Here is a 22,897-nt window from a genome sequence, read left to right as displayed (position 1 = left end):
AGGGATCTTTGACTTGTAACAATGGTGAATCCCTTACTGGTGCAGTTTAGATATATAGATTCATTTTTAAAGATTCTGACAGATGCTCCAGTCCAGGCTTTCCATTCAGCTGCCGCAGTAGCTGCAGTCCTTCTGAAGATGAGACTGCTTTTCAAGAACAATGTTGTAGAGTATTAACCAGGGTTTGGGTGTCTAGCTCTGAATCCACTGGGCTGTTGGAAGTCTGGATCTCCAGGAGTCTTTCTTTACTGCTGAGGAACAAAACCACCAAAAGAGTTCACCAAAACGTTTTTGAAAAAGTACACTTGCACGTCTTCCATTGGTAGATAGTTTATATGTGATTGATGTAACTTATCTTGGCAAGTACAGGATAGAAAACACAAACAATAACAACGTCCAAACATTAAACCTTTAGGACAAGTGAGAACGTTCACCAGGATTTTACAAAAAAAAAGAACGAAAAACTTAAATTGTCTTAAATCTTAAATTGCCCTCCACTCCACAGCCAGGTTTGGACACAATACTGATTCTGTAACCATGGTAACTGATTTAATCAAAAATATCTATTAACACTTGTCTGTAATATCTGAGATGATGAGAATTGGTAAACTTGTATTTACAAAGGCTTAACGAATGAGTTTCAAATACAATGAATATATCTTTTTTAATATATATATATATATATTTATATTTATATAGATTTCTTTCTCTCTATAGACGGCCAGGGCCTTCCACTAGTGTTCAGTCATCTAGTCCAGTTTTTGATCAATTTCATCCTGAGCCAGAATTCAGTCCATTTGAACAGAATCAAACTTGGTCTGTTCTCGTGTTAATCCTGTTCCACAGTTCTGTTTCAAAATTCACGGGTGTTCTGGAGGGACCGGTGTGATGTGTGTGGCACAGAGGCTAACACTGATACAAAAACACATACACACACACATACACACTGTTCCACAGTGAACTGTACAAAAGGTGACTCGAAGAGTGTTTTCACATCAACTTCTGTTTCCTGGAGCCTTTGAACAATTTTACAAAAGTACCTACATTTAAACACACGCTAATAAGAGGACAGGTTGTGTGTGGTGGTGGGCAGCAAGATTCATTGGATTGCTTTTAACATTATCTTGATATGGAGTCTCTGCGATGAACACATTGTTAAGGGATATGATGACAGAATGGATGTAATTAGATTAAGTAGAGTAGTGGCATGTACAAATAGGAGGCGGGTCTAATGTTGGAGCGCTAGTGCCAAGCTAAAACCCCAGTCTTCTGTGCAAAGTGAGTATATCAGTGTACACACACACACAATACACACATTGAGGCCCCGTTCACACCTTGCATTAATATGCATCCTGGGTGACTCGATCATAAGTGGCCAGCACAAAGTACATGTGTGAACAGGGTACTGATATACATAATATATTGCTAATAATAAAGCAAGTTAATCAACATTATCAGTAATACTGCTAATAAAAAACCTGAATCTTGTTATGAACTATTCAGCTTGACCACGTTTGTGCCCCATTTCCATCACATGACCGAAAATTAGTGAAAATACAGACAACAGAGCTGGTTCTTTTCCACCCAAACAGTCAGAAATATAGAAGCACCTCACTTTAACGGCACTGTACAAGGTTTGGTGTGTAAAACTGTTGTGTATGAGCATTTAGAGAACATCCACTGCAGAACCATGAGGAACCCTCAGCCTAATTAAGTAGAAACTCCTGTTAAACTGTGACACTGGGATATTCCTGTCAAACCAAGCTACACTTGTGAAATCTCAAAAAGACGCTTAAATGCAGATGCAGAATTTAGCACTATTGCAATGCGTAATGTTCGGCTATTTCTCTGCAGTGACGGTTTAGTCATTCAACAATGGAATGAGATGTTCACAATTACAAGAAAGCCTAATAAATGTTTGGGAATGCCAAAGGATAATACTTTTTTTAACTAAGACAAGGGGTCAAGGGGTTGTCATCTGATTCTGCTGTTCAGAACCGTCCCAAATGCTCCAGGAAACAGATCACATCATTACACGTGAAAGCACAGAAAAGAGCAGCACAGTTTCCAAATGACCTGTGAGTACAAATGTATAGGGAAAAAAAAGCAGAATTATAAATCAACAAAAAATAACAAACAAGACTTTCAGTACCTACAGGGTTACAGAGCTTAAAGCACGGCGTCCTACATTCAGCACTGCAGGAGAGATAGGCACTCTCACGGACCACTTAAGTCTCCGGGGGTCCTGCAAACCTCTGGCACTGATATAATCACACGACGAGCAGCTTCTGGAATGACCGTTGACCTCTCATGGCAAGGTAAAGCAGGGCTGGCACCATCCACCCACTGCCCCCCGGTAATACAAAAGCAGCAAAAATGATAAAAACAAAAAGAGCCAACATGTCCAGACCCTGCAGCTGCAGCACACTCTAGAAAATACAGGTACAAAGAAGGTCAGGGGACCTTTCAGTGGATGCTTATTGTTTTGATACAGTCTTGAGAACCTCCATTTAAGCGAAATAATCAGTCCTCAGCCCACCCCCCTAGAATTGTTTAGGATTTGATTAAAAACAGTAACAAATTTAAAAAGATCTGTTTTTGATATATGTAAATGAGCACAGTTCTGGTTGCCTGTTGATACTACTATAACTTTAGCGTGAGTGGGCAGGGCTAAATTTGCTGTCAGCTAATTGCAAATATGCTGTTTTTTTGCCTATATGCAAATTTGCTGTATCATCACAAGAACAGCTTAGTTTCCGTATATGAACTAAGTTTTAGAACTTTGACAACATTTGCATACTCCATCAAAGTATTTAATTAAAAAAGGAAAGTGAACGTTCTGTTTTTCATGATACAGGTTCTGTAAGTTCTTTGACATAATATTTTTTGCCATATCACCAACATACTGATAACCCCTGGTGATAGCCCTACATATGAATCTTCATTTTTAAGAATGTGCCTGCAGGTTCTGGACACATTCATCTAGTTGGGTTGAAAGATAATACGCACCCACCCACACACACACACACACACACACAAAGGCACACACATTTCCCCCAAACTTGGTTTCACTGAGTCTGCCTCAAACATGCACTCACACACACACAAGACTGGATAATACTGAAGAGAACCCGTTCCATGGAGATATGAAAAGGCTCATGGTCGGCAGACACCTGGGGTTCTAAAAACACTCACAATCTCTCTAAGATGATCATTCAGTACAGGAGGCTTGTCTATGGCCTAGTAAAAGCTGAGGGAACGCTTGAGGAAAGGCTGCCTTTTACACACAACCAAATAAACTTAATTTAATTCAGTTTTTCACTCAGAGGCACTAAACTTCCCCATCACTACAAAGACATCATCTCACTTTGAGTTCTATTCAAACCTCCTAATCCCACAACACTGTGACTGGCTAAGGAGAATGAAAGGGGGCAGAGCGAAGGGTCCCACCCCCTTAAAGAATGGCCACAACTCTCAGCAGCATCCGAACAATGCAACCATAACAATGTTCTGGAATAATCATTAGCGATCGTCTCATTTTGAAAAACCATTAACGATAAACAAGATGTCCTAGAACAAGGTCCCATTGTGATCCTCCAGAACAAAATTCTAGAAAAAAGTCGTGTCACGATTACCTAGAATACAGCTTGATCAGGGTGAACACAGTTCCATCACGATATCCTAGAGCAATGGTCAATCACAATTTCCTAGAATTCCATAACAATGCTCTAGAACAATGTCCCATTACGATCCTGCAGAACAGCGTTCCACAATGATGTTCCATTACAATACTCTTCCAGAACAAAGATCCGTCAGGCATCCAAGAGTAACAAATTTCTAAAATTCCAAGACAATGTTATAGAATTCCAATGTTCTAGAACAATATTCCACATCAGTGTTCAAGAGGAACATTCCACATCAGTGTTCTAGAACAACAGTGTATAGTGATGTTCTAGAGCAAATATCCTGAAACAATGTTCTGTTAAGATCTTTCAGAGCACTGTTACATGATAATGTTCTGAGACAATAGCCTAGAACACAATTCCATAATGATCTTCCAGACCAGTGTTCCACAGTGACGTTCTGGAGCCAATGACTGGGTCGAAGTTCCAAAATGATCTTCTAGAGCAGTATTTAAAAAATGACAATGTTCTATAATAGTGACAAACCTTCCATTATGATCTTCTAAAACAACGTTCCATAGTGATATTCCAAAACAAAGTTCCGTCATAATGATCTAGAACAATGTTCAGTAAAAATGTGCTGTACCTCATTTGAGTTAAACAATGACTCTTTAGGTGCTTGAGCAAGGTGGCCACAATGCAGCTGTCAGCTGTGATCTCAAAAAAGGCAGAGAGAACTTCTAGATGTTGCTTCTGATGGAATTTCAGAGACTGTGTTCTAGACTACAATACCCTCGTTCTAGTTTCAAAATCTTAATGTACTGTTTTAGAATTGTTTTAATTTTTTTAATGCTTCATCTGAAAGACAGAAAGAAAGGGCAAAGACAGAGAAAAAGGTGGGGTCACCACTAATCCCCACCGGTTCTCCCAGTCACACCCCTTCTAATTAGGCCACGCCTCCCCCGTCTCCACCTCAGCCGTCATCGGGAGTGGAGGAATCCTCCGGGAACTCGTCCGAGGACCCGCTCTTGTGAATGCGGCCGTCGCTCCTCATGCTGTGGAAGGTTTTCTTGAAGGCCTCCATCATGGAGTGAGCTATTTTTTTAGCCACCAGCTTGCTCTCACACTCCACGGCATGGCAGTCCATCTGGAACGTCAGGTCATCGTTAATCTGTCGGTAAATCCACGCAAACACGTTGGGGCTGATTTCGTGGTCCGCCGTGCAGTACGCAATTCGGGCCACCTGGAAGGTGTCCATAGCAACCATAGCCTCACGTCGCCCATCCAGGTGATGCAGACGCACCTGGAAAGGGCGGATCTCCAGGACGGCATTGCTAGGTGTGATAGAATCGTCTGGGGTAATGGAGGAACGCTTCGTATCCCATAATCCCACCACAGCAGACTCCGTACAGCCTGACAGGAACTGGGTGCCAGAGATTGTCACCTTTCCCAGGTACGTCACCTGTGAAACACACACACACACACACACACTCAGTTAAGTCCAGCTGTAAAACAACACATTTAAACTAATAATAAGAAGAAGAAAAGACGAATAGAAGCTGAGAGAGTGATGATCTCCTTCTGGTAATGAGACTCTCTCTCTCTTTCTTTCTCCCGGATCACTCCCCTTTCTCGTTCTCTGTGTGTATCTACCCACTCTCTCACTCTCTTTCTCTCTTCCTCACAGTTCTGAGTAAATGTATTGCATGTGTTGTAAAATGTGTGCGTAATTACAGTGGCGAGACTGTTGGAGATTCTCTGTTGTTTTCTTCAAAACATTCTTTCACACACACACACAATCCACGTTCCTCACTAATCTGGGTAAAACACGAAGACAAAACACAGAACACACAGTTCCACAAAATACATTCTTTTAGTGTGCGTGTGTGGATATGTGTGTGTGCTTGTGCTACAAGTGCAGTAACAGTGTATATCTGGACTGTTTGATCAGACTTTCCTCTAAATGTCTGATTCTGGTGTTTTTCTGCACAAAGCAGCAGCACTCACCTGCAGCACAAGAGGGCAGTGTGGACAGCAGCGGTGGCTGTGCGTGTGTATGCGTGTATCACAAAGAATTTTCCACGAGCTAGACATTCCTAAGAAACTTGTTAACATTCCCTCTGGAGTGAAGCTCAAATGGCTTCAAACGCAAGCATGTGTGTGTCTGTGTGCGTATGAACAGACTGTGTTAACTGCAGTGAATACAGAATGGGTCTTTCACCTCTGAGTTCATAATGACGCCTTTCACAACCAAACACACACACACACACACACACACACACACAAAAACACAAACACGCAAACAAACACACACACACACACACACACACAGCTGGATCATTTTTCATGTCAGAGAAAACCAACCCTCTCTTTCTTTCTCTGGTCAGTGTGAGAGTGTGGGCAGTAACTGCACTGAACAGAGTATTACAACAACAACAAAACAACCTCACAGAGTAACACAATAACTATACCAATAATCATAATAATAATCTCTATAATCGTCAACATAACAATAAGACATCTTCATTTTTCTACTGTTCAGGGTCAGTGGTGTATCAGTTTTGAGAGTGCTATTGGTCAGTGGTGTAACAGTCCGGAGAGTGCTATGGGTCAGTGGTATAACAGTGTAAAGAGTACTATGGGTCAGTGGTGTAACAGTCTGGAGTGTACTATAGGTCAGTGGTGTAACAGTCTGGAGAGTACTATAGGTTAGTGGTGTAAGAGTGTGGAGAGTTTTATTGGTCAGTGATATAACTGTGTAGATTATGTTATTGTCAGTGGTGTAACAGTGAGGAGTATGTTACGGGTCAGTGGTGTAACAGTGTGGAGTGTGCTATGGGTCAATGGTGTAACAGTATGGAGAGTATTGTGGGTCAGTGGTGTAACAGTATGAATAGTGCTATGGGTCAGTGGTGTAACAGTATGGAGAGTGCTGTGGGTCAGTGGTGTAACAGTGTGAAAAGTGCTATGGGTCAGTGGTGTCACAGTGTAGAGAGTACTATGGGTCAGTGGTGTAACAGTATGGAGAGTATTGTGGGTCAGTGGTGTAACAGTATGAATAGTGCTATGGGTCAGTGGTGTAACAGTGTGAAAAGTGCTATGGGTCAGTGGTGTCACAGTGTAGAGAGTACTATGGGTCAGTGGTGTAACAGTGGGGAGTGTGTTACAGATCAGTGGTGTAACTGTTTTGTGTATGCTATTGGTGGGGAGTGTGTTATTGGTCAGTGGTGTAACAAGGTGGAGTGTATTAGTCCCCAACACTTTTTTTCAAAATATGGTGTTTAAGGATTGTGTTTTCACTCTCCTCCTTTTTTGTTCTGTTTCCCTCCATCACTCTCTTTCTGGCTTGCTCTTTCTCTCTATCCTGCCTTCTAGCTTGCTTCCATTCTCTCGCTCACTTTCTCTTTCTCTTTTAAAATATTGTTACTCTTTTCTTTCTGTGGTTTTTGTTTATTGTTCATTCTTCTGATAATAGCATAACATTTAGAGCAATAAAAAACAGAAAGAGAGAGACTGGCAGTGATAAAAAGAGACAAAGAGAGAGAGAGAGAGAGAGAGAGAGACAGAGAGAGAGACAGAGAGACTGAGTGAGCATGAGAGAGAGAGTTGTGGTTCTGACCCAAACTAAAGTCTATCCCAGATCAAAGGAAAGCCAATTCCACACATTTATGGATAAATTAACAAACACACACACACACACAGCTGAAGAGCGAAGGGAGACAGACACACAGATATGGGACGTCCAGATGGTTTCACCATCAATACCAGAAGTTCCCAACACAATCTGAAAACAGTGTGTGTGTGTGTGTGTGTGTGTGCACATATTCCTGTCTAGCTCTGGCTAAAATATCTTGTTTTTGTTCTTCTTTTGCCATTTTTATTCCTTCCTCTCTCGTTGCTGTTTTTGTGTTTTAGAAATTCCCTGGTAGTACACACACACACACACACACACACACACACTCACAGTGCATGATATCAATAAGGATGTGGAATGCACTGTTAACACTGCTGTGTTGTCCTGAGAATTATAATCTCTTCTAAACAAATACTATTAAACAGTTCTGCACTGTTCCCCATCTTTTAGTACTGTTAACCTTTGTAAACCTCCATATGACCCCATCCCAGTGTCGAATTATATATATATATAATTTTATAGAATAATATAAACTCACAGTACTTAAAAAAGCATGGTGAAACATGCACCCCTCTCTCTCTCTCACACACACACACACACACACTATATAGTCAGTCTCCATGGAAACAGCATGCAGGTTGGTTTTGTTGAATAGTTACATGATGAAGCTAAATAGATGAGTCACTCTCTCGCTCTGTCTCTTTCTCTCTCTCTCTCTCTCTCTCTCTCTCTCCTTTTTCTCTTTCTGAATTCTTGATTTCTCTTTATTTTTTATTTCGCAATCTGTGATCCACTCTGCCCCTTTCATTTCTTTTATTTCTATTTCTCTCACTCTCTCTGTTCTTCATTTGTTATGTTCCTCTGTCTCTTCAGATCGACCACACACACACTTACACACACACTAACACAGTACTCCTACTGTTAAGCTGCCAATCTGTATTAAGATGATTCTGGTGGTGTGACTGGGCACACACTCGATACACACCCCTGACCCAGAGCTGATTTCAGTAATAACTAATCAGGGAAGAAAAGAATCGCTTTAACTGAATCACCTGATCTGAGTCTAAACCCAAACCTAAATCTAAATCCTGTGCCAGGCAGCGCCAACCCCACGCACATTCACCCTCCACACACACACATAACCAGAACACCAACAACACACACTGTGGGCTAAACATGTGTGTGTGTGTTTAAAGCAAAGTAAGTCCTTGAAGTTTTTAGGTCACAATAATAAATCCAAGAATGTGACCTGATAAGATGGTCACCATGACAACACAAAAATAATGTCTACTGCGTTTTATATGGAGTGTTGCTGATTTGAACAAATACAATAAACCTTTTCTTTAGGGAATGCCCTGCATGTATCCTTTCACCATTTTAATATATAAAAACATGTTTTAGACCCAAATTCTTCTGATGTCTCTGGCATCAGGCAGTGTATTCATTATCATTTAGAATAATAACTTTTAGTGAGAGAACTTTTAGAGGTTCAGACGTCTGGTTCTATTCACCACAACTGTAAAAAATCTGACTGGGTTTTACAGCCAGTGTGTGTGTGTGTATTCTGTACCTTGTAGCCGGTGTGTGTTCGGGTTTTGGTGATTGGCGTGGTGGAGCAGAGCTCGATGGCTTCTGGTTCGTGGAAGATCACAGTCGGCAATGGATCCTTCCGGAGAGTCAAAACATTCAGTTTGGTCTTCAGCATGTTCTGGAAATGCTGAGAGAGAGAGAGAGAGAGAGAGAGAGAGAGAGAGAGAGAGAGAGAGAAGAATTAAGAGAGAGAATTAAATCACAAATTCACCTCAAATGAATTAATTATCTAATTAAATCAAGACCCCTGCACTCTAAACCATGTGTAGATAAATGGTTTACTCATCCTAAATGATGTATGGCTTTGGGTCAGAAGTAAAAATTTTTCACTGTAAACTCAGTTCAGCTTTGAAGCTCATGAATAACCCACTATGGTCCAATATACCAGGGCTTTCCCAACCTTCTCCTGACTAGACCCTCATGTAGAGGCAGAGTTTGTCTTGCAACCCACTGAGGTAAAATTAGACATAACCTCAGCTTCAGATATTCAGCTTTCAGTCCACCTTTAATTCAGCACTGCTCTCCCAGGAATGAAGCCTGCACTGATACCACAGCCCTGTTCATGTACACAAAATAGGGGTTTCTAATTAAGTGGCCAGTGAATGGAAGCACTCACACATTTCACTTAAACACACAGGCACACACACACACAGAAAATGTGTTGAGTATGTAAGGTGTATTACAGAACCCTGTTTATGTGTTTATCACAGTAAGGATAATGTTTAATGGGCGATATGACCACCACTAACATAAGGTTTCATTCCATTCAAATACATTTCATTAGGTTCTACTTTGTTCCATTCCATTCTAATACACTTCAATAGGTTCTACTCCATTCCATTCAAATACATTTCATTAGGTTCTACTTTGTTCCATTCCATTCTAATACATGTCAATAGGTTCTACTTCATTCCATTCTAATACATTTCATTAGGTTCTACTCCATTCCATTCTAATACATTTCATTAGGTTCTACTTCATTCCATTCTAATACATTTCAGTAGGTTCTACTCCATTCCATTAGAATACATTTCATTAGGTTCCACTTTGTTCCATTCATATACTTTTCATTAGAATCCATTCCATATAATTCCATTTGGTTTTATTCTATTCCACTCCATTTCATTCCATTCCATCTCCATTCATTGAGTAGGCATTACAGTGCTTTCACACTGCAGTGAAGCGACTCGCTTTCTTCGACATCTGTCTGTCCCAAGCAAGTTTCTGTTGCCTTCAAACATGTTTTTATCTTCTGCTGAATGTCTGTACATAATCTTCTCATCTAATCTATGTACTTCCCATGTTGTACTATTGAATAATTAAAAAAAATTAAAGTAATGTGAGCTCTCCCTTGTTGTTCTGAGAGTTTTGAGGGTAAACAGCGGTATAAAAATTGCTTTCCAATTATTGTGCTTCTGTTTTCATGGATCAGCTTTAGGAGATTTTTTATCTGAAAAAGCTGTTATTAGCCTCTACTCCCCTCTCTCATACTAAGTTGAGCTTGTGGCTTGCAGAGGTGGCAGAAATACACAAGTCCCATAAATGCACAGATATTAGAAATACTTTATACAGTTAGAAAATTAAATTTTTCACTCAAGTAACAGTATAGAAGTATGCACTCCTAAATGTACTTAACACATATCTTTAAAAAGGGCCTTTACTTTTGAAGACATTTTTACACTGAGTTACACAATCATGACACTGAGTGTAAATAATACTTTATGTTAAAAATGCAGCATCATCTGCAAAATCACACACTATACTGTAATCCATGCTTAGTGTAATAATGGATAGAAAGAGTTTTTAAGATTCATATTCAGTTCACAGATACATTTTTAAACAAACTCTGACACCACCCATCTGAAATCAACATGTTCACCTCTGTCAATGCTGTCTATTTACATTTGGAAATCTGTTTTTCAGACTACTAAAAAGCCCAGCATTTCAACCTCACAGGCCTAACTGATTCAAGTCTTTTAAACTGGTGAAACTGATTGCCAATATTAATTAGAGATGCACCGATTGCTTAGTCGGAGACCGGAATGATCAGCCATAACTAGAGCTCAGAAGATCAGCCTCATATAACCGATTCTGTGCCGGTCACATTTACACTTGTACCAGCGACACAAACACAGGCACACACACCACTGCTGTGAACGAAACCTTTGCATAAAATGTTTAACAGAGTGTTTGCCGATCTTCAACCCTCAAAATCATCATTGGACCTCAAGCACAGCCAACAGGCAGACATGTCTGAAAGTCCCTCCAAAATGGACTAAAGGCTAGACTGTCTTGGCTGAAGTTTATCGAGCAGAAGTAAAAAACATTTGAACTCTGTGTGACCCTGCCGTCTGCCGTAGTGCAATGTTTACTGCTCAGTGGCGGAGAGTATTGGTCTGATCCATGAAAAATCAGGTGACTTGCAAAGCAGAGCATTTATGTTCAACACCACTGAATCAGACGTTTGAATGGACAGGCCTAAGAAACTAGCACTTACTATGCTTCATTTAAATCCGATGGTAGGATAGATATGAGTAAATCTGTCCCACAACTCAGCCCTGCAGTTTACTGGTCGCATTGTTAAAAATAACATATGATGAACAGAGCATTTCAACTGAAGCTAAACAAGTTTAATCGTGCTGGAGTGGAAAATCTGTCTGTTTGAAATATCAATGTATTTAAATCTAAGACTGCGTCTTGTATGCACTGTCTATGTTGCACCATGGTCCTGGAGGAACGTTGTTTCGTTTCACTGTGTACTCTGTATGTAGTTGAAATGACAATAAACCCACTTGCCTTGACTTGACTTGACTTAAGACTTAGCAAACTTATTTAGGCGGAACAGAACTTCTATTAAAATCATTGTTTGATTCAGCTCCTTAATGTATCTGACAGAGCAGCCTTCACACCACTGACACTTTAACTTCGGATGGAACGAAGAGATATGGACAGTAATCTAGACTAGACAAAGGTAGAGGCTGCAGAACACGACTAGATATTTTGTTAAACATTATAATACAGCAGAAAGTGTTAGATACAGACTCACAGAACTCATTCACAGAACGCATGGTGCCTAAAGAATGGATGAGCGAGTGTGTCAGTTAGAGGTTATCTGTCTATACGGTTCATCACATTACATAGTTCAATTGTTAAAGATAATAAATGAATAAATAAATAATAAAATAAACATTTAAAGAAACAAGCTTATTTAACGAAACAAATGTACAGTACTGATTTTTCTTGCTGAAAAACTATTACTTGCCAGCTCTGGTGGCTTGTGTCATGGCAAAGCCGTTTCCTATACAGCACTGATTGGCCACCACCCAGCAAAACTCACTTATCAATTGCATAAAGAGTTACACAACACGGTTACGCCACTGACCAAAAACACTCTCCACAGCATTACACCACTGACCTGTAACAAACTCACCCTGTTACACCACTGACCTGCAACACACTCCACACGTTACACTACTCACTAATACAACACCCATGTTACACCACTGACCAAAAACACTCTCCACACGGTTGCACCACTGACCAATAACACACTCCACACCGTTACACCACTGACCTGTAACAAATCCACATTGTTACACCACTGACCTGTAACAAACTCACACTGTTACACCACTGACCTGTAACACTCCACACCATTACACCACTGACCTGTAACAAACCCACACTGTTGCACCACTGACCTGTAACACACTCCACACTGTTACACCCCTGACCTGTAACAAACCCACACTGTTGCACCACTGACCTGTAACACACTCCACACCGTTACACTACTGACCTGTAACAAACCTATACTGTTACACCACTTACCTGTTACACTACTGACAATAACACACCCTTACTTTACACCACTATTATTAGAGTTCTAAAACACAGTTTTAGAACTGCCCATTAAGTTTTCTTAAACTAAACTGAGAATGAGGGAGTGAGAGAGAGAGAGAGAGAGAGAGGGAGTGTGTGTGTGTGTGTGTGTGTGTTTATACAGTGCTCTGTGGGAGGGGGAATGGAATTCTATTCATAAGTCATATTTTCACTCAGATTCATTTTTATTCGCTTCCAGGATGTTTAAAAAAACACTGCTATTTCCAACTTATTCAACAGAACAGGCTGGGGGCGGGTGGGGTGGTTGGTTTTTGCGCTACAGGGAACATGCCTGTCTGGCCCCCTTGTGTGTGTATATATATATATATATATATATATATATATATATATATATATATATATATATATATGTGTGTGTGTGTGTGTGTGTGTGTTTAGTTTACTTCTTATGAACGAAACACAACCTGACTGGTTGAAAAGTGCTTTAGACATGTTGATGGATCTAGCACAGGACGTATCGTTCTGCTAACCCTTGGTTACTAAGCAACAACACCTGACACTTTGCTCTAAGCTGATGGAATTATTTTGTTTGGCAGAAGAAACTACAGATAAAAAAATGTGTAAAATTGTAGAATCACCACAACACACCTCCTCCAGTGTTCTGCACACACACACATATGGCAAGTGGTATGACAGCGTGTGTGGGTGACAGAGTTAATTTATACGTGTGTGTTTCTCTCTCACTGTGATGGGTTTTACAGGTCAGAAAGAGTGGAATTTAAACGCGTGCCAGGAAGAAATATTTTAGATGTGCCACAGGCTCCAGACACACACACACAGACAAAATGTGTTGGGTATATGTGTATCATAGTAAGGATAACATTTAATGTTTTGAATAGCCATTCCTACTTCCATTTCACTCTGTTCTCAGATATTGCCTTCTGTTCTCTAAAGTTCCATTCTATTCTAATACATTTCATGAGGTTTCACTCCATTCCATTTCATTGCATTCCAATACTTTACACCATGTTCCATTTAAGGCCGTTCCAATTCATTTTTATTAGACTCTATTCAATTCCGTTCCAAAAGGTTCCATTCTAGTCCATTCAATTTCATAAGTTTCATTAGGTTCAGTTTCATAAGTTCCATTCTATTAAATTCTAATACACAATACATCTGTGTATTATTTCATGTGTGTTACTGTGTGATTGTAAATTGTAGCCATTTCTGATTAAAATCATTTTATTATAATATCAGAATCATAGTAGTGCTCCCATGACTCTGCTCTGGTCTTCAGTCAAGTTTTAATTCAGTTCTAATTCCATTAATATTTTTTTTTCATTCCATTCCATTATGTTTTATTTTATTCCATTCAAATACGTTCTATTGAATTATGGTTATTAAGTTTCCATTCTATTCCATTCCATTAGGTTCCATAATATTCCATTCCATTAGATTCCATTCAATTCTATTAGGCTCAATTCTATCCCATTCCATTTAATTAGGTTCTATTAGCTTTCATTCCATTCCATTTCATTAGGTCTCATTCCATTCCAATCAATACCAATAGGTTCCATTCAACTCCATTCCATTAGGTTCCATTGCATTATATACCATTAGTTTCTATTCTGTTCTATTCCATTAGGCTCCATTTTATTCCATTCCATTAGGTTCCATTGCATTCTATTCCATTCCATTAGGTTCCATTCTATTCCATTCCATTAGGTTCAACTGTAGCCTATTCCATTCCGATTTATTTCATTGGTTCAATTTCATTTTATTAAGTTCCATTCTATTCTGTCCCAATACATTTCATGATTGCGACTCATGTGAGAGTGTGTGTTTATACAGTGCTCTGTGGGAGGGGGAATGACACATAGCCATTGCTGATTGAAAACAACATAATGTCAGTCTTAGAATTGTTGGGATGCTCCTCTGGGAGAATAGCACTGCTATTGTTGCTACTCTGGGATCTGGGCTTCAGCCAACTCTAATTCTAATTCTATTCAAGTTTCATTCCATTAATTTCCATTTTATTACATTAATTTCCATTCTGTTCAAATCCACTGCATTTGGTTGCAACATAGGCTACTCCATTCCACTCTACGTCAGGGGTGGTGAATTCTGGACCTGAAATGTCAGATTCCATTAGCTTCCATTCCATTCAATTCCATTATTTAATTAGGACCCAGCATATTTTATAAGGTAAATTCCAAAAAGTTTTATTTTATTCCATTCCATTCTAATATATTTAATTAGGTTCCACTACATTAGCTTATATTCTTTTACATACCACTCCACTAAATTCCATTAGGTTCAATTCCATTCCATTCTATTCTACTTAAGTACATTTCATTGTGCATTCTTTCATGTGTGTGTTATTGTGTGACTGTGACATGTAGGCAATGTTGATTACAAACAAAATTATGTAGCTTTAGAATCATTGTGATGCTCCTCTGACTGTAACAGGGAAAACATTGTAACTCTGGGCTTCATTCAACTTAGTTCTTATTCCATCCAATTCTATTGAATTGTAACAGTGTATGTTACTCCACTCCACTCTAGGCACAGGGGTGGTGAAATCTGGACCAGGACTGTCAGATTCCTGCACAGTTTTCCTTTTCTGCACAAGCACACACACTTGATTTAGCTAACTAGACTTTTCCATTCCTATTCACTTCTCTTTCGAGTTCTGAAGAGTTCATTTGTCTTTTGTATGGATCAGGTCGTGTTTATCCCAGCAGCGAGATTTTCACCAGGTCCACAAGTCCACACGGCTACTTTTCACACTGACTAAGGCTGGAGTACTTGGTGTGTGTGTGTGTGTGTGTGTTTGCGTGTGTACATGTAATTTTGTGAGCATCCGTGTTGTATTTCACAAAGCCTGTGTGGGCTGCTGTGATCTCATTGGAGGAGCTGTGCGGAAGCAAAGGCTGTGATTGATGGAGGTGGCGACTTTTCCAGCAACAACAAAAACCTCAAAATGAGGCAGCACTTCAGGACCCGAAAACACAGAACACTCCTGAGAAAAGTTAAACCAGTCTGCTACTAAAATACACACACACACACACACACACACACACACAGAGTCTTTGCTTTGCATTTTTTTGTGTAATAAAAGCTGCAGTTTTTAGAGAGAAAAAAAACTTTCTCCTCATGGAGAGCAGCCACACACTGTTTTCTTCTGCATTTGACAACCACAACCACACACTGGATTCAACACAACTTACACTTCTGTGACACACAATGATTGTGACCGCTGTTGTATTACATAGTAACTCCCACAGGAAAATTATTTATACACTAAATCCACAGAAACAAACTACAGCCAGACTTGTGACATAGCTGTGAATATACAGTCCTACAGGCCAAAATCCCTACAATCATACCCTATAGCCCCACAGGTCTAAAGCCCTACAGCCCAAAGGCCCCAGCCATGCAGTCCTACAATTTTTAAACCAAACATTAATACCAGCCAGCCCTATATCCCCAAAGCCAAGATATGCCTTACATTACCCTAGCTAAACACATACAGCACTACAGTCCTAAAACCTACCACCATAAAACCAATAAAGAAATGCCATACTGTCCTAAAAACCTTCAACTATTTAGTCCTAATGCCAAGAAATGTTATACGGTCCTAAAGCTATTCAGCCATGAAGCTTTGCTGGCCTCCAGACACCTTTACAGAAATCTCTTAATTTATGATGTCTTAGATTTGTGAAGTTTAGTTGTCACTGCCTGAAATGGAACAGTCTTCTCCAGCACAGAAGCAGAACATGCAAAGCCACGCTGACCCCAACTTCATTTAGACCTACGTCTGCATTTTGCAACCTGAGGTCAGCAGATTTAACTGGAAAAGAACAGCCAAAAAAGGGGATGTGGTCAAGTGGTAGAAGATCGAAAGGAACCAAACTGATTCCACCCACATCCCCAACAACTGTCCACACCAACACGTGAGTAAATAAATAGACACACTGGTTAGAGTGCAGTGGGCACTAAGCAGCAAAAACATACACCATTTTTCCACATTCAGAAGCATTTACTCATCACCTTTGAATACATGCATACACGCGCACACACACACACACACACACACACACAATACATAAAACACAACTGAATCAATTGGGACAGTGGTGGACGTAAACAATAAACCCACCAGGGTCAGTCTGACATCCCATAATAGCGAACAAAAGAGAGCGAGAGGATGATGGAGAAAAGGAAGAACGAGAGGAGAACAGGACAAGCGAGAGGGAGAAAGACTCGACAGCCCCGACATCACCGCTGGCCGTCGCCATGGCAACACACTACTGAGCGTGCAAGAGAGAGAGAGGGAGGCAGAGGGAGAGACAGATGCTGCTGCTGCTAGTTGTCATGGTAACCCCGTAGCGGACAAAGCGAGCATGTATTCAAAGATATGGTATGTGTGTGTGTGTGTGCGTGCCCTTTCCTGTACCTCAGAGAGTGTGTGTTTATGGAAATGTGTAGGAGACAAGAAAGGTGTTTCTAATAAAGTGGTCAGTAAGTGGCAGCATAATATAGGCGTTTCTAATAAAGTGGCCAGTGAGTGGTTTGCCTTCTTATTACGGGAAAAGGTTTACTAAGGTCTCACAGTGTGTGTGTGTGTGCGTGTCTGTGTGTGTCCTTTCTCGTGTCTCAGGGAGAGTGTTAATGGAAATGTTTAAGGGACAAGGTAGGGGTTTCTAATAAAGTGGCCAGTGAGTGGTTTGCCTCCTTGTTACAGGAAAGGGTATACTAAGGTCTCAAAGGCCAGTGTTTGTGTGTGTGTGTACATATTTGTATTGAGTCACAGTAACCAAAATCCAGTAAAGGTCAGTGTCACGATCTTTCCTCCTAATCACACAATCAAACTGACCAACAAATTTCCCCAAAATTCCAGACCAAATTCCACTCTGACTGTAAACACAGGAGGACACTGAATGTTGATGCTGGGATGGCTTCAAGTAAATGTAAGTTGCAATGCAATAATAACATTAAAAGAAGTCCCACCCATTCAGATTTTAGCAGTTTAGCCCCACCCATCCAGTTTTCAGCAGTTTAGCTCCACCCATTCAGATTTCAGCAGTTTAGCCCCACCCATTCAGCTTTCAGCAGGTTAGCTCTACCCATTCAGCTTTCAGCAGTTTAGCTCTGCCCATTCAGCTTTCAGCAGTTTAGCTCTACCCATTCAGCTTTCAGCAGTTTAGCTCTGCCCATTCAGCCTACAGCAGTTTAGACACCCATTTGACGTACAGAAATTTAGTTCCATCCATTCAGTCTACAGCAGTTTAGCCCCAGTTTAGAAGACATGGTCATGGGTCCTTTAATAAGCTTAGTATTTAAACATTAAAAGTTGTTAAACCATTGCTTTAAGAGTTATTACAATAATATGTTTATAAAGTCAGCTTTAACAAATAAAATGTTTCCAATAACAAATATTACCCCAATACCCTAATAATTACCCAACAAGTTTAAAAATTAAAACTTTTTTATTAAGTTAGCTTTAATAACTGTAATATCTTACCATGAATGGACCTTATAAACCAATGATTTAATAAAATGACGAAGTCAGCACTGATATAGCGCTGATCTGTCCTCCAGCTGAACCCACAGATCTCAGAGAGAGATATCATTCACTCAGCACCACTCACAACCATGTCACCAGAGAAAGGGGAAACAAAAACACAGCCAACTGCGTTTATCACACACATACACACACACGTTCAGAGCATAGGTTGTTTTACTGCAGAAAGACAAAGTAAATTCCATATGAAGATAAAACAGTGAAGGCCGATCTCTCGGCTGGGGGACAGAACGACTGCATCACACAACAGCACATGATACACACTTAACACTAACGTTCATCTGAGTGTTACTTTGACATGAGCCAAAATAACAAGTGGTTGTTTCAAACGGTTTAGATAGTGTTGCTACGCAGGTTCTATAGTATCCCATGTTGTTGCTATGGGGCTGCATATGTTATGTTTCTGTGGTGTCCAGGGTGTTTTGTGTGCTTCACAGTGACCAAAAACTTTAAATGACCGCACTGCTGCTCGGCTTTACTGCTGAGAGACAGGGGATACCCGTACTCCTGACATCATTAGCACCTCCTACTGGGTCTAGCAAGTGAACAAAAGCCTAAGTCACTGTTACAGTTTAGGTTCAGTCTGTTTCATTCATATTTTATCTACACAGACTACTCTACTATCTACTTTTTTTTTCAAAGAGTGGGTTTCTAATTGTTTACTTTGAGGGTCTTGGTTACTGTAACACAGTGTGAAACTACCTCCACCATGTTTGAAGGGTGTTCTTTAGCCTAGCTAACTCTCATTGTTAGTGAAAACGATGCTCTATTACAACACCAAGAGGAGATTCAAAGAATACAGGAGTGAATCACACAGAGACTCACACAACTACACACAACGCAGTCATCCAACACACTTACCATGAACACACACACTGTTATAGTACAGAAAAGGGGAAATATAGAGAAATATCTGTTTGATTGGTGGGAAAACTGTTTGATGGCATGTCTATGGGGACTGCTGTTATTCTGCTACTAGAATAAGTTTAAATAATCAAAGTATTTGTGTTAGTTTACCATGTGTCCTAATCTCTGGTATTTGATCACTGTGGGCTCATATGGCACATATTCAGTGCTGTTTAACTGGATTTAGTGCAGCTCAGGGTGGAAAATGTTACATTAAAATAACTGTATATCGTCGATGTAGGACAACAACCTTCTATCTTCACAATGGCAACATCACAAGAGAAGGAAAAAACCTTCTTAACTTTCAATGGAAGATAATGTAAAAAATATTGTATTCCAAGTCATTATGAAGCATTTCTATTGGTTCTTTCATCACAAAATTCCGAAACAATGCAAAGAACAGATTGTGAAAATGTCGGCAAGCATCGTGTGGTCATATTCCTTCTATATTACCCGCATAGCACTGTTTTTTTCTTCGTCACAGTAACAGTGTGTGAAACTACATCTACCATGTTTGGAAGCTGAACTTTAGACTGGCTAACTCTCACTGTGAGTTGTTGAACTGCTACAAAACTGTTCTCTATTACAACACCAAGTCAAATATAGCCGATATCACCCAGCCCTAAAAAAAAAAAAACTAAAATAGTGTGCTTTACAATTCAAAGTAAGTCAAAACAAAGTAAGTCATTTCTTTTTTTACAGAAGTGTGTTTTCACTGACATATGGTCACCATACCACACACAGACACACACAGCGAGAACTTTCACACTTTATAGGGTCAAACCTCTTTGCATATAAAGTCTTTGAAGCTTTAAAACAATGTGACTGTAAACACTCAGGGTAACATTACAATAAACACAAATAAACATCACTGTACACCGTTGCTGTCCAACGAAATCTATGCATCTAATTTTTTTTGTCTCTGTACATTGTGTAATTAATTCTTGATGAATAGACCAATGAAAATGCTTTAAATCATAAATTAAGTCAAGAACAATTTTGCCTTCTCATTTAAAGTCACCATTTTAGAGATTCATGTTTTTCCACTGAACAGCGAAGATATAGTGAACAGTAAAGTTTAGGTTATTTGCACTCCGTTTGCACAAGTCTTTGAAAACATAAAGAAAGGCTTTGTGTCATTCATTAAAATGTATTACATAACATAGTTATCATTATTATGATTATTACACATATAATATAATATAATTATTCTATAATATTATAACTTACAAAAATAACAGCTTAAAAAAATGTTTTTTTTTTTGCAAAAATGCATAAGGCTAAAATCAGTTTCCCCAGCCCTGCTGCCCCTCTAAGCAAAGCTAGAAAAGAAGCCATGGCCTTGCTGGAGAGAGAAGGGGGGGTGCAAGTCTTCTCTGGCCGCAGTGCTGGACATCTGGAGCAAATTAGCAACAGTAAACCTTTTCCAAAAAGCCCTCCAAAGCCATCCAGAAGCAGCAGGTAGGAGGAAAGCTTGAGCTTTAAGGTTCAGAAGAGGTTTTGACAAGGACCTGTGTGTGACCAGGCTGGAATTGGCTACTTATTCCCAGCACTTGAATGTAACTGCTGCACTATAAGGTGGAACGGAAAATGTGAATAGAGTCTGGGGGAATAAGAAGCTTTATAGTACTGTAAAGCTCCAGAACCCACCAGAAGCTTCCCTAGAACCCACCCAAGAACTACGCTCCTCACCTGCAATCTCTCGCTCGCGGGTTGCCACATCTCAGCGCGGTACGGGGCGGATCTCGCGGCCTGCTGAAGCTGCTCCTGACGCTGCTGATGGTCCTCCTGATCAACATCTGCCGCTGGCCGAACTCCTTCTCCTTCTTATGTTCTCGCGTCTCCACTCCTCCAGCAAAGCCGAGCAGAAAACACAGCGCGACGGGGGCGCGAGGAGCTCCGCCTGCAGGAGAGACACGCGCCTCCTTCTTTCTCCTTTTTGTTTGTTTTCATGCAGTTCTCATAGCGACCAGCAGAGGCCACTGTAAACGCCTCATCACAGCTGTGCAGGACATTAGATGGTTTACAATGTTTTGGGGAAAAACAAGAAGCTGCACATGAGATGCTGTACCAGCCACGTTTAACAGCAAGGCAACCAGCTAGCAGCCTCACAACAGCAACCACCTGGGATGCCATAGCCATCACTTGAAATAGCAAAGTAACTGGCTGGCAAGTCAATATGAACAACCTGCAATACCATAACAACTGCTTAGCAACAGCATAGCAAATGCCAAGCTCCCTCCACCATGTTTGGAAGACTGCGCTATTACACAGCAGGAGGAGTTTCAAATAATACAGCCATATCGCCCTGAACTCAAAAAAAAAAACTAAAATAGCGTCCTTTGCCATACAGAGCGAGTCATTTCAAAGCCAATAGCAAGTAACTATATTGCAACAACCTGGAATACTATAGCAATCACTTATCAACTTTACAGAAACCACTTGGAACCGGCCAGCAACCAAAAACAACAACTTGGAATACCCTAACAACCACTTAGCAACAGCACAGCAACAATCTGGAATACCTCAGCAACTGCATAGCAACCTCACAGCAACCACTTCGAACAGCAAAGCACAGCTAGTAACAATTTGGAATACCACATCAACAGCATAGCAAATGCCTAGCAACCCCTTAGCAACAACTGCAAAGCAAACATAGCAGCTACTTTGTAACAGCATAGCAACTGCCCTGCAACCACTACATCAACCACTCGGAACAATCAAGGCCAATGGCAAGCAAACTACCATAGCCATAGTACCATAGTGAGAAATGTCAGAATCTGCTGAACTACAGGAACAGACCCCCCCCCCCCCCCCCCCCCCCAGCACTCACTGGAAGTGAGTGAGAGGGGCTTTAAACCCACCTCTGAGAACACTGAGGGCCTAACTTGGGGCAGAGGTCAAACACGCCACCTTTTAAACCCATTTCCTTAGTTTTACTGATATTCAGGTCAAATGGACACAGATAGCATACAACCTGTTTTTATCATTTTAAAAATGTGAATAGAAAATTGAATAGACAAAAAGAAAAATCATAAAATAAAATAAATATCATAAAAAATAGGAAAGGTTTAAACCCCTTCTTTTTTTAACCCCTTCATGTGTCACACAAAGCTCTGCGCTGTGTGGTGCGAGTGTATAACGCCACCTTCAGGAAATAGCTGATGGAAACACAGATGAACTATTATGTTCCTTTACAGACTTTTCAGAAATAAAAGGCTAAAATTTTGAATGTTTGAATAAAAACCCAGATTGTTTCAATATCAGATTGTTATGTAGATCTGTTATTTTTATATAATAAATTTACCATAAATATCACAAAAATAATAAAGATTTGAACAAAGGTTTTGAGCGTTTTAATAAAAAATAAAAAAACAGCTTGTGTTGATCTCTCTCTCTGTCTATCTATCTATCTATCTATCTATCTATCTATCTATCTATCTATCTATCTCTCTGCTTTGTTTACATCTGGAATCCACAGGTACCAAAGGTCAGGGGTCACATTTCTGATTTCTGATGGTCCCCTGGGAGGCATTCTCTGTGGATTACCTCAGCAGTCTGAGCAGTGTAAGTCTCCATAAAAACCATGGATATCAGACAGCGGTTTAGACCGGATCCATATTTCCAACTCATAACAGAGAGAGAGAGAGAGAGAGAGAGAGAGAGAGACCTCCAATCTCATTCAACTTTCGCTCCGCCTACCAAATCTGCATC

General features: G+C 40.2%; 1 protein-coding gene across 1 annotated transcript; it reads right to left on the bottom strand.

Annotated features, from left to right (window-relative positions):
- Positions 1-314: 314 nt before the first annotated feature.
- On the bottom strand, positions 315-21,125 carry pid1 (phosphotyrosine interaction domain containing 1). Its single transcript, XM_072695518.1, has 3 exons — positions 20,876-21,125; positions 8,828-8,974; positions 315-5,085 (listed from the first exon to the last, which is right to left on the bottom strand). The coding sequence occupies exons 1-3, from the start codon at positions 20,903-20,905 to the stop codon at positions 4,597-4,599; spliced, it is 666 nt and encodes a 221-aa protein (XP_072551619.1). The 5' UTR covers positions 20,906-21,125; the 3' UTR covers positions 315-4,596.
- Positions 21,126-22,897: the final 1,772 nt, after the last annotated feature.

The sequence above is a fragment of the Salminus brasiliensis genome, chromosome 13 (assembly GCF_030463535.1).
Source record: "Salminus brasiliensis chromosome 13, fSalBra1.hap2, whole genome shotgun sequence".
Lineage (NCBI taxonomy): Eukaryota > Metazoa > Chordata > Actinopteri > Characiformes > Bryconidae > Salminus > Salminus brasiliensis.
This window is presented reverse-complemented; position numbering and strand designations above follow the sequence as displayed.

What these genes read in the sequence shown, in the direction of transcription:
- pid1 (XM_072695518.1), bottom strand. Translation starts at nt 20,905, where the DNA reads ATGTGGCAACCCGCGAGCGAGAGATTGCAG. An exon ending in CCGCGAGCGAGAGATTGCAG is followed by an intron (nt 8,975 to 20,875) that starts GTGAGGAGCGTA and finishes TCTCTCTCTCAG; the next exon opens with CATTTCCAGAACATGCTGAA. An exon ending in GAACACACACCGGCTACAAG is followed by an intron (nt 5,086 to 8,827) that starts GTACAGAATACA and finishes TGTGTTTCACAG; the next exon opens with GTGACGTACCTGGGAAAGGT.